Here is a 13,081-nt window from a genome sequence, read left to right on the forward strand (position 1 = left end):
AAAATAAACACCAGGCAAGTGGAGAAAATGCTATTCCACACGCCTTTTACTACTTTTCTTTCACAGATCTGGTTACGACTTCCACCATTCCCCGTGGGAGGCAGAGAAAAAGAGGCAGAAAATAAAAGAGAGAGAGAGAGAGAGAAACAGAAAAGCACTCAGATAATGATAGAGACTGCCCTTTTGCTGATTCAAAAAATATTTATTGAGAATCTATTATGTGCCCAACATGCACATACTCCCTTAATTAAATACACCACAAGATCACATGCTGTTTTTATCAGCTCCTCAATCCCCATCTAGCTCTCTTAGGTAGTGGAATCAAGAGGTTGCTGTTTTTGCTAAGACCAGTAGGTGTCATCATGTCAGCGGGAAAGCCAGGGGTGCCCGGGATTTGACAGCCACCTGTGAAAATAAGTTTTATTTCATCTAGTTCTCTGAGTGCCAGTATATGCAGGGCACCAGGCAGGATGCTTGAGGGTACACAGGGTAAGAAACTCATGATCCCTGGCCTCATGGAGTTTACTGTGTCATCAGGGACCTGGAAGGACAAAGTCCTAAGTCACAAAAAGAGGGAGAAGATTGTAAGTGCCTCAAGAGAGGTTTAACTGAAGGACTATGTGGATTCTTCAAACATCAGAGACGTCAGAACAGCCAAATCCTGCCTTCTCACATTATGGTGGAAGGAATAGGTTCCGAGAGGGAAGGTGATTGACCTAGGGTCACACAGCAATTCCAGTCTCCAGATCTCCTGACTCCTAGAAAAATGCTCTTTCCACCATTCTTTCTCAATAATCGAAGTTGCTTTTTTCATCTTGCCATTTAAAATTTCACCTTATTGCTTGATACTTTATTATGGTAAAAAAGCCCCACAAAATCCCCCAGAAAATTTCACCTTAGTTTAGCCTTGAACCTCCCTGCAAAATGCCCTCTCTGATGCCTACTGCAAGGCTCCCTGGATAGGTTAATGTGCATCTCAGAGGAGGCAGCTGCCCTCATCACAGGCCCTGTGGTGCAAGAGTCAGCTTGCAGAGGCTCATGAGAGCTGATTTTGTGCATCTCTTCCCAGTGACATCATGTTGGTAGCTTGAAATTGGCCATGGTGGGAGTATTTACGCCATGGAAATTGGCAACAGCTATTAATAGATATCAGAGTTTTATTCACTTTTCCCCATAGAACTGCACACCACTAAATTAGTATTCCTACTTTATAGATAAGAAGATTGAGGCTCAGGGAGATGGGGTAATCTGCCAAAGATAGGTAGCTTATAAGTGGAGCTGGGACTCCAACCCAGGTGGTTTGATGCTAGAGTGCTTGGCAATAGTAGATTGAATAGGACTTAGGGCCACTTTGACATGGAAGGGTCTAGGTTGAGCCTAGGTTTCTTAGTCTATTGTGTGCTGCTATAGTAAAATATTGGAGGCTGGGTAATTTATAAAGAACAGAAATGTATTTCCTTACAGTTCTGGAGGCTAGGAAGTCTGAAATCAAAATGCTGGCATCTGGCAAGGGCCTTCTTGCTGTGTCATTCCACAGCAGAAGACACCACATGGTAGAAGGGCAAAGAGAGGGTGAGAGAGAGACATAAAGGGGCTGAACTTATCCACTTATAAGAAACCTGCTCCCAAGATAACAGCATTAATCCATTTATCTCTTAAAGGGTAGCCTAATCATCTCTTAAAGATCCTTCCTCGTAATCCTGTTACAATGGCAATTAAATTGCAACATGAGTTTGGGAGGGGACAAATTTTAGCATCACAGCACCAGTTGTCTTATGTGGGCTCTGGTGTGGGTGCTGTTCTGGGTTGCTGTCATTAATCTGACAGCAACACTGGAACAGGAACTGGTTTGGGTGAAGAGATCACCGATTCAGTTTTGGATGGTTTGAATTGGAGGCCCATTGTTGGGGAGACATTTAGATTTGGAGCCCAGGAGAAAGGTCTAAGCAAGAGACTGAGATGTGCAAGATGAAGGTTTGTTCCTGACTAAACCAAAACCAAATGTAGATTAGCTGAAGTATTTTCCTTTGTTCTAATTATCAGGTAAAAAGTACAAGAATTACCTTTCTACGTGTTTTTTCTCATATTTGTCAACATTCAGGTATGTTGGAGGACCATACACTCACTTGCTCCCTGATCCTAGTGTGTAGTGAGCACTTAGTATTTATTGGATAAATATGACTAACTCATTTTTACCCTGCATCTACTGAATCAGCCATTGCTGTGGACCACACATCAAAATCTAAGTACATTTCTCACAATTTCTAAGATTATCTGGAATTCTGGCATCATTATAGGAGTATGGATTTGGAATAAGAGATTACTTTTTTAGCATTTTAGAGCTACAAGTGGGATTAGGTATCATTTCTTACAATGTCTTTGTTTTACTAGTAAGGTACTAAAGCCCAGAGACCAGTCCAAGACCATGCAGGTCCCTTGCCAGTGTGGGAGACTACCCAGTCCTGGCAGCCAGTGAGCCTGGCCTGGCTTGCCTTGCTCTGGCCAATGTACTTCCCTGCTCTGGGACTTGGTTTGTTCCTCAGGTTAAAGAAGAACCTGAGTTCTGGTTCTGGAAGGGTGATGCGTTAAGGATCCGTATCTCAGGAAGGCAACTTGGTCAGATAAACAGACAAAGCTCTAGGTAACCAAGCAAGGAAGCTACAATATGCAAATGAATGGATTGTGGCTTTCTTTCTGGTTGGTTGAAGGGGCCCTGATGTCACAATTCTAGGGTTTCTCCACTCCAAATGATCGTGTCTCTAGCCAAAAATATTTATTGACCTGGCTGGTCTCTTGGCTTCCTCTCTTTGTCCAACGTAGAAGAGAGACAATGGAATCCCTCTACCAGGCTGGGTCCATTCTCATGACGGTGAATACTTTACAGGGGAAGAAAATGGTAGAGAGTGGCCTCCAGTCTGGAGACTTTTCCCTGTCCCAGTCATGGCCCTCCTGCCTCCCGCCACCTGCCGACTTGGAGATCCTGCAGCAGAAGGTGGCCGGGGTGCAACGGGAACTGGAAGACTTTAAGAAAGAGACATTGAAGTCCATCCATTACCTTGAGGACTCCTTCTGCGAGATGAATGGTGCCCTGGTGCAGCAGGAGGAGCAGGCGGCTCGTGTGAGGCAGCGGCTAAGGGAGGAGGAGGACCGTGGCATCGTGCGCAACAAGGTTCTCACTTTCCTGCTGCCGCGGGAGAAACAGCTCCGGGAGCATTGCAAGCGGCTGGAGGACCTGCTGCTGGACAGGGGCCGCGACGCCCTGCGTGCCACTAAGAAGAGCCAGGCTGACTGAGCCTTGTGGGTAGCACTAGCCAAGCACCAAGTAGATGATTTTTTTTTTTTTTTAATGGAAGGACAAACCCCAAGTCCCTACCCGCTTGCTTTCCTTTTCTCATTTCCATTGCTTCCCTTCTACCTAAATAACACCTTGCTGAGAGGCAAAAAGACTTCAATACGTTTTTTTGGTGAAATTCCATTTATCCAGCACTCTCAAGGAAGGAGGCACCCCACTACTAAGTCAGGCCCCTGTAACTTTCACTTGAACTGTTTTCCTGTTTGTAATGGTACTATTGCTCAATGTATACTTTTTTTTTTGTACAGTATATTCTTAAACTGATTGTGCTGAACAGATTCACCTTTTTTTTTTTTTTTTTTGAATGATTCAAGGCTCTCATAATTTGAGACTTAATGTGTGGTCAACTGATACCATGTCATGTAACTCATGATCTCCCCAGAGAGTTCAGACTGCTTGCCCGTGCACTAACACTACCCCAGATTGCTCTGTTTTTAGTATTCTAACCCTTGCCTGTATGGTCTTTCTGTCTCCCTTCACTGTTAGACTGTCACATCTCACTTTTCTTTGCTGTGTCTTTCTACCTCTACTTCCTTTCCTGCAGACTGGCCAATCAGAATGACAGAGCTTATTAGGACTGTGTGGGTGGAACTCGCTGAGCTTTAGTGACCGATAATGCAACACCTCTGAGATGGGACTAGGAAGTGGGGAAACTGATTTCTGTGTTTGATCCGTGGAGCAGGAATTGTTGTCACAATGCCTGGCCATTTATCAGGCAATACAGACATACCATCCCACTTACTTCCATAGGCACTCATTGGAGGTGAATGTTGATTTTGCATGGTTCACACTGGGAGACTGGCCACAGGAAGGCAAGTCCAGTACCCAAGGTCTGCACCCCAGTAAGTGGCAGGGCCATGGTTTAAGTCCAGGTCAGCTGTGCTCATTTGCCTCCTGCTGCACCCCTCTCTGCTCCCCAGTTTTGGAACCACTTTAGGCTGTTCATGGACGTGTTCTGGAAGGCTGAGGCTATCACATGGGTGATTTGGGAGTTCATTAGCTGACACTATACCTTTTATTTCCAATTAGTCTTCTATTTCATCAATTCATATATCTTCTCTCTGGTGGCCCAAATGCTGCCATGCAGCAGGGATTCTCCTCTAAACAGCAGAAGTGAGGTGCCTGGAGATGAGAGCCAGTCCCTGAACAGAGTCAGGTCTGTCTTTCCAGCTCTGAGCTTACAGCAGATTCCATATCATCTGATCTTCTGTGGCAGTCTCATCCTCCCTCTTTCTTCTGTCATAGAATCTCCCCAGCTAAGATTTGAACATCTGGAACTTCTAAGCTGCACTTCCCAAAAGGACCCTGTGACCCGTGGTTAATTGTAATACCCATCCAATAGCCATCTACCACGAAGGGTTGCATCCCTACTCTAACTTTAGGCAGTTTTTTGTTGTTGTTGTTGTTGTTTGTTTGTTTGTTTGAGATGGAGTCTCTCTCTGTCACCCAGCCTGGAGCGCTGGAGTGCAATGGCGTGATCTTGGCTCACTGCAAGCTTCACCTCCCAGGTTCAAGCAATTCTCCTGTCTCAACCTCCCGAGTAGCTGGGACTACAGGCACATGCCACCATGCCCAGCTAATTTTTGTATTTTTAGTAGAGTTGGAGTTTCACCATATTGGTCAGGCTGGTCTCAAACTCCTGACCTCAGGTAATCACCCACCTCGGGCTCCCAAAGTACTGGGATTACAGGAATGAGCCACTGCTCCCAGCTGCTGTTTTGTTTTGTTTTGTTTTTGTTTTTGTTTTTGTTTTTGTTTTTTGAAGAGAGTCTTACTCTGTTGCCCAGGCTGGAGTGCAATGGTGTAATATCAGTTCACTGCAACCCGGCTTTCAAGTGATTCTCCTGCCTCAGCCTCCCGAGTAGCTGGGATTACAGGTGCGCACCACCATGACTGGCTAATTTTTGTATTTTTAGTAGAGATGGGGTTTCACTTTGTTGGCCAGGCTGGTCTCAAGCTCCTGACCTCAAGTGATCCTCCCACCTTGGCGTCCCAAAGTGCTAGCATTATAGGCATGAGCCACTGTGCCCAGCCTTTAGGCAGTTTCTTTGGAGGATTCAGCTGAAGTATTAATAATGGTAATACTAACAATATGAATATTATCACTAATATAAGAGCTTAGTGTTATCAAGAATATAATATAGTCCAGCCACCATGGTTGGCCCTTTGAAGGTAAGTACTGCTGTGGTTTGAATGTCCCTTCCAAAACCCATGCTGAAGTTTTTTTTTGTTTGTTTGTTTTGTTTTTTTTTTTGTTTTTTGAGAGGGACTCTCTCTCTGTCACCCAGGATGGAGTGCACTGGCACGTTCTTAGCTCACTGCAGCCTCTGCCTACCAGGTTCAAGCGATTCTCCTGCCTCAGCTTCCCAGTTAGCTGGGATTACAGGCGCCCACCACCACACTGGGCTAATTTTTGTATTTTTAGTAGAGACAGGGTTTTGCCATGTTGGCCAGGCTGGTCTCAACTCCTGACCTCAGGTGATCCACCCGCCTTGGCCTCCCAAAGTGGGATTGCAGGCATGAGCCACCGTGCCCGGCCTCTCATGTTGAAATTTAATTCCAAATGTAACAGTGTTGGGAGGTGGGGCCTTTATGTGGTAATAGATTAACGCTATTATCACAGGAGCTTGGTTAGTTATCTCAGGAATAGGCTCCTCATAAACGGATGAGTTTGGCCCCATCATATTTCCACTGACATCGACATTTCTTTGGCCATATCTGGGTTGCTTGCCCACCCTAAACCAATTATGAAAAGAGGAGAGCAATTGCCACAACTCTGCTCCTGGGCCTGGACACTTCAGTTACCCAATATCCAAAGAAAATCAAGGTTCCATTAATGAGGCTGGTGGTAACCAACCCCAGCTGCCACATCCTCAGTCTTATTTTTTCTGTACCATGGATACTGAGGGCCAGGAAGAAGACAGCTCTGGGAGATGGCACTGGCTGGGCAGTGTTGTGCAGTGTGGGTGGCTGTTGCATGGCTGCAGGGAGCATGGAGTTAGGTCTGGGAATCGGGGAGATGGGCTGGGTCTAGGTGCAGGTGCACCTCAGTGCTGTGGGTACAGGCCCACTGTCTTCAGTTGCTTCACCTTCATCTGCCTGATACCCAGCCTTCACCCTTGAAGTCAGAGGCTTGAGATGACCCAAAAGGTGCCAGGGAGACTTTGCGACCCCTTGGTCGTTAAAACAGGCAGCCACTCTTAGAGATGCAATCAGTTAACACCACCACCCAGGGCAACCAACTTGTTCCAGTTTAATTGGGATTTTTCTAGTTTTAAAACAGAAAGTCCCTCAGGCCAAGATCTCTCAGTCCTGGGCAAGCAGGGATGGTTGGTCACCTGCACTAAACATAAACATACCGTGGGGTGATCCAGGCGAGGTTGTGGGTGGGGCAAATCCCAGGAGCTCAAGGCAGGAAACAAGGATGGTAGAGGCCATACATGCCAGGTCAGTGCATCTCTGCTGTCATTTTTAGCCAGAGGAGGCTGGCCTGTTCATTCTGCAGCTGGAAGAGCTTGTCTTTGTGTCCATTTCTCCTCCCCACTCTCAGATCCTTGCCTTCCACCTCAATCTGGCAAGAAAATTTGAGAGTGAGGCCTTTTCCGAGCAACTTTTGAGATCCTTCTGGGGACCCCTGAGATTCCTCATTAGGCCACAACTCACAGCTGCACCCTTAGTCCTGGAGGACAGAGGAAACCCATGGTGGATTAAAGAACCAAGGAGAGGCTGGGTGTGGTGACTTATGCCTGTAATCCCAGTGTTTTGGAAGGCCAAGGTGAGAGGCTCACTGGAGGCCAGGAGTTCGAGGCCAGCCTGGGCAACATAGTGAGACCCTCACTCTACAAAAATAAATTAGCTGGGTGTGGTGGTGCATGTCTGTAGTCCTAGCTACTTGGGAGGCTGAGGCAGGAGGATCACTTGAGTCCAGGAGTTCAAAGCTAGAGCGAGCTGTCATCATGCCACTGCACTCCAGCCTGACCAATAGAGGAAGACTTTGTCTCAAAAAAAAATACAAAATACAAAATAAATAAAGCCAAGAGGAGATAATTTTGCATTGTAGCTTTGGAAACTGGAGTGCCTCATTTCAACTCTTCTGCTCCCAACTGTGAACAATAAAGTTGAGCAGCCCAACTGCTCACTTTCCCTGAAATTCTAAGACAAATAGAAGACAAAAATAACAGATGGTTTTCTCCATGCCAATAGCCGTTGTTCTCAAAGGTTTTCTATAAGCTGCAAGGCTCTACTTGCTCCCCCTCCGCATCCACAGCAGTCAGAGCGCTGCTGAGATCCTAGACATATGGCTCCATCTTATGAAAACCACTGGTAGACAAGGGAGTCCTCCCTGGGACCCCAAGTCCTGTGTCCACTGCAAGCTGGGATGCTGGGGTGAGCAGCAAGGTGGCTGAGATGCAGGAAAGCAAACATGTGTGTGGCTAGGGCAGGGAACTCACCTAGTTGGCACAACTTCAGCCTTGTCTATTTAATTGATACGCCGTGCTGGGAAGAAGAAAGCACTCAGGGAGGAGCATGGCTAGGCAGAGTTGTGCAGTGTGGCTGGGAAGCAAGGGTTTGGATCTGGGCGTTGGCTCCATTCCATATGCAGAACTTTGCCTCTTGATCTGACCCAATCCTTTTAGTAATCCGCTCAGTGCTGAGAGCAGTGAGCCTTGGGCATGTTTTTTTGACACTCACCAGGTGTCAGTCTAGAGTGACTTTCACTGGATCCAGATGTATTGGGTGTGGCTCATGCAGCAGACATAGCAACTCTTCCAGAGTTAGAGGTGAGAAGGCAAAGAGGAACGCAGGGGTTTGTCCATCTCCTCTCCTATTCTCCTCCTTTTGGCTGCTTCAGAAGTGAATGTAGCTCACAATGAATGCCCAGCAAGGAGTAGCTGCTCAGGAAACATATGAATAGAATAGGAAGTGGTGGCATCATCTGTGCCTGTTTGTGTGAGTGGTGTTTATCAATATGACCTTTGAGAGCAGCTGACAGGAAATCTCTGGGCAAAGGCAGCATTTTGTGGCAGAGCACTGAGCCAGTGGTCAGAAGTTCCGCATTCAGATTCTAACTCTGCAGCTTCTTCGGTTTCTATTTAAGACATGATCCTTTATCTAACAAACATTATCTCTGTCATACCAAGACCTCTGTTTCCCCATTTGCAAATTGGGATTTGTGGGGCCAACTTCCCAGGCTTGTTTAAGAGGTAATTGAGATAAGGCATGTACAACAGTGCTAAAAGGAAATACATTAAATTATAAGAGATGGCAATCTTCTACTCCTAGTCATCTAAGAGAGCCAGCCCAATTTCTAGACTTTTTTGATGCAGAACTAAAGAGGGGAAGCTAAGGGTCTTGCTTCAGAAAGGGCTGAGTTTATTCATGGGAAAGAAAAAATAGACATAACTAGAAGGAAACAAGGAGAAGGATAAAAGTAAGAAAGAAAACCTGGCAGGCTCAGATTTTCAGAGAGAAGTCTTTTCAGTGTGTAGTTGAGAATGAGTCCTGAGAATGAGGTTGGACAGCAGAGGTATAGGAGAGATGAGGGGAGGCCAATGGGTTAGGGGAAGGAAGGCATTAAGAAGTGATGTGTATAAGAGCCAGAATCATAAAATCTTAGAAGAAAGTATAGGAGCAAATCTTAGATATGACATAAAAGGAACAAGCAAGTAAAGAAAAAAATAGATAAATGGGACTTCATCAAGATTAAAAACTTTTGTTCTGCAAATGGTACCATTAAGAAAGTAAAAAAGGCAATCCACAGAATGGAAGAAGATATTTACAAATCATTTATCTGGCAAGAGACTTGTATCCTTAAAAAGGAGAAATAACTTTTACAACTTAATAAAAAGATAACTCAACTGAAAAGCTAGCAAAGGATCTGAATAGACATTTCTCCCAAGAAAATAGACAAATGATCAGCAGGCACACAAAAAGATATTCAGTAGCCTTAGACACTAGGGAAATGTAAGTCAAAACCACAATGTGATACATTTCACCCCACTAATATGGCTACTGTCAAAAGACTAGACAATAACAAGTGTTGGCAATGATATAGAGAAATGGGAGCTCATTGCTGATGGGAATGGGAAGTAAAATGGTGCAGACATCTTGGAGAACAGTTGGGCAGTTTCTCAACATGTTAAACGCAGAGTTATCCTATGATCCAGCAATTCCACTCGTAGGTATATACCCAATACAAATAATAACACATCTCCACATAAAAACTTGTATGTGAATGTTCATGGCAGCATAATTCATAATAGCCTAAAAGTGAAAACAACTCAAATGTCCATCAACTGACGAATAGACAAAATGTGGTATGTTTATATAATGGAATATTATTTGGCAATAAAAAGAACAACGTAGTGGCCAGGTGCGGTAGTTCACGCCTGTAATCCCAGCACTTTGGGAGGCTGAGATGGGTGGATCACCTGAGGCTGGGAGTTTGAGACCAGCCTGAGCAATGTGGTGAAACCCCATCCCTACTAAAAATACAAAAAAATTAGCTGAGCATGGTGGTGCTCACCTGTGATCCCAACTGCTTCGGGGGGCTAAGGCCCAAGAATTACTTGAACTCTGCAGGTGGAGGCTGCAGTGAGCTGAGATGGCGCCACTGCACTCCAGCCTGGATGGCAGAGCAAGATTCTGTTTCAAGAAACAAAAACAAAAACAAAACAAAAATGTTTATAAAATAAAGTGTAAATTCAAATATACAGTGAGAAAAATAAATGATACTATGATTTATCATTCAAATCCCATTTAATATTGAGAGATACAAATACAGACTGGGATTATTTTTAGTTGTTTTTAGTTTTTAGTTTACGGACATTCGGGAGCCACATGGGCTCCAAAAACTATCTAGGTTACACATGTAAAAAGTGCCTGAATTAGATATTAGGCCATAGAAGGCATGTCATAAATGGTAAATGGATCAAAACTGGAGATCAATGACCTTGATCGACCTTGACCATCTCCAGGAGGTCTCAGGAGCGTGGCAGGATGTACAAGGCATTCTTTTGTACCCAAATGTGTGCTTGACTCCCCTTCATCAGGGAGATAGGAGATAGAACTGCCACAGGGAGATCAAACCCCAAACCCCTCCAGGGCTGGAAGAGATGTCTGATGGAGCAAACTGCAGCATCATGACCAGGCGCTGGTGACAGCTGTCACGTGACCAGGAGGTGGTCAAAAGGTCTTAAGCTTTTCAGATGTGCCCTCCAAAAAGCTTCACTCTAAGAGTGAGATTTCTTTGTTGACCTCTTGACCATCTCAACCCTTTCTTTTTGGATTCCTTTCAACATCAGAAAAGAGTAGCGGATAGACAAACTGGCCTAGCTGAAGTACCAGCTCTGCTACTCGGTTTCTGCATGGCACAGGGCTGTTACTCTACCCTTCACGGTGCTGTCCGATAGGGCATTCTGCAATGATACAAATGTTCTGTCATTCTGCATGGTCAATTCAGTCGCCACCAGGCATGTGTGGCTACTGAGCATTTGAAATGTAGCTAGTGGGATTTAGAAACTGAATTTTAAGTTTTATTTCATTTTATTGGCCATATGTGGTCAGTGGCTACAAACTTGGAGCCTCAATTTCCCCATATTCCTCATGGGGATAAAGACACTACCGGCCTCATAGGACACTTGGGTGAATTAACAGAGGGAATGCAGGTAGGGGAGGATAATTTGCTGAGATTTTTAATTATAATTCGGTTCCCTAACCCAAGAAGGAAGGCTATGTTCCTGGCCTCGGGGATTCTTATTTGCTAGGCCTCAAACAGATGTTGCCAGAGACCCAGAAGGGAACTTCGGCATTTGTGCTTGGAAGCCTGGATCATGGAGTGAAATTACGCTGGATCAACTCAGAGTGTAGGGTGATGGAAGCAGGTGATTCTGTGTGCAAGAGGCGGAGGAGGCCAGATCCAAAGGCAAGGCTGGATCAGGACCTCAAATCTTTCAATCCACTCTGTGTGCTGAGCTGGCTGTGTGGGACATAAGGGTCCTTCTCCCCAGGTTGGAGCAGGTCCAATCTCCTTCTGTCTCTCTCTTGCTTCTCTTTTGAGTCTAATAAATGCAAACAGGAGACAGCCAACGCATTGTCAATCAGAAAGGCAATGAAGCCAAAGCTCATCAGGGCTGAGGTTTAGAACCAGGATCCCTGTTCCTGGGCCAGAATCAGGACTTGAGGGAGGAGTTGCAGAGTCTGAAGGTTGGAACTTGGTCATGATAGCCCCAGAAACAGAGCTTGTTGGCAGCAAGCAGAAGAGGTTTCTGGGGTTTCCCATCGTGGGCCAACAGGCCTTGGGGTGGCAGATGGAGAGCCTAGCCTGGCCGGCACAGAGTGGACACCTTGACTTTCAGAAAAGCAGCCTCCTGGGAAAGGTTTTCAGAGAGGTTCCACTAGTCTTGGGCGAGAGGGCTGCCTGTGTGAGAGCAGAAGGCAGGCCCTGTCCCTGAGACTCTGAGAGTGGAACGCCGCTGGTTCTGGTGCCCTTGGCTTGTCTGTCACTATCCTCAATGGTTACTGCTTTGGGAGGGGTGTGGCCCCATTTTTGAGTTTGACCGTTCTGGTGGAGTCAAACATGTCTCTACTAAATAAATTAGATCTCTCCAGGGCAGATCAATATTTAATGTGGGGCTTAAAAAGACCGACTCAGGAAATGAGTTTAAAAGTGGAGAATTTGCCTTAGGTAGCAATTTCTAAAATACAGTGGTATCAGGGGACAGGTTATTCAAACCCAAGCCTTGGATAATATAAAAACAGTTGAACGAGCCAAGTTCTTCTTCTGGTCCATCGGTGACTCTGAATCCCCTGGTTTTCCGTGTGCTACTCGCAGGGGATTAGTTCAAGTAAGACACCTTAGAGAACATCTACCCCAGGGATGGCAAAAGCCACGTGCACTGCCTGCAGCCCTCGCAGGCGGCAGACATCAGTCATCCATCCCAACACTCTTCCTTCTTGAGTCAGAGGGAGACTCATATTTTTTTCTAAACATCTCACTCCCAGGTAGCCACTATCTATATTGGTCAGAGTGGCACTTGAGGTGACATTTATTTCTCATATTCATCAAGTCCAAATTTCTCATTTAGCAGAGGAGACGTTCAAGGTTACATAGTGATTAGTGGCTGATACAGGACCAGTGCCCTGTCTTCTTGCTCCTAAAATAGACTTTCCCCCCAACAGGAAGGCATTAGAGGTTAGGGTTCCATCAGAGAGATTTTACTGACCCCTCTGTGGGCAACATAGGGCTTTCCCTGAGCAACATTTGTCTTTTTTTCTAGAGATAAAATTAGAGCATTTCAGAGCTAGAAAGCAGCTTAGAGATCTTCTCCTTCTACTCTCTCCATCACAGGGAAATGAAAACTCAGAGAGGCCCAAGTGATTTGCTTAGAAACACATAACGGGTGGTTCTTTCCTCTGCAGCAACAACATGCATTTCAATCCTGGAGTTCTCATTTCAAGGCCTTATGCAAATTCCACAAATTTTCGGACTTCCATTTTCTGGTTAGAATCTCAGTAACTAAGACTTGCAAAAGGTGCGTGTTTTAAGAAGTGCATAGCCATCTACCGTTGATATATTTTGATGTTTACAATACACTCCCGGATTTACTTTCTAATTATATTTTGTTTGGTTGGTACAAAAAATTGGTTTGTAGTCCCTAAACAAATAGTAGCTAGGAATCGAGATTTGTGCTGGGTCACAGAGGGAGGAGTTGATTTTGCACAGAAATC

At 45.3% G+C, this 13,081-nt stretch overlaps 1 protein-coding gene across 1 annotated transcript; it reads left to right on the forward strand.

The window, feature by feature from the left end:
• Nucleotides 1-2,777: 2,777 nt before the first annotated feature.
• CCDC182 (coiled-coil domain containing 182) lies at nt 2,778-3,626 on the forward strand. Its single transcript, XM_025363203.1, has one exon. It carries the CDS (start codon nt 2,831-2,833, stop codon nt 3,290-3,292), a length of 462 nt encoding a protein of 153 aa, XP_025218988.1. The 5' UTR covers nt 2,778-2,830; the 3' UTR covers nt 3,293-3,626.
• The last annotated feature ends 9,455 nt before the right edge of the window (nt 3,627-13,081 follow it).

This window comes from Theropithecus gelada, chromosome 16 (assembly GCF_003255815.1).
Source record: "Theropithecus gelada isolate Dixy chromosome 16, Tgel_1.0, whole genome shotgun sequence".
In the NCBI taxonomy this organism is placed as follows: Eukaryota; Metazoa; Chordata; class Mammalia; order Primates; family Cercopithecidae; genus Theropithecus; species Theropithecus gelada.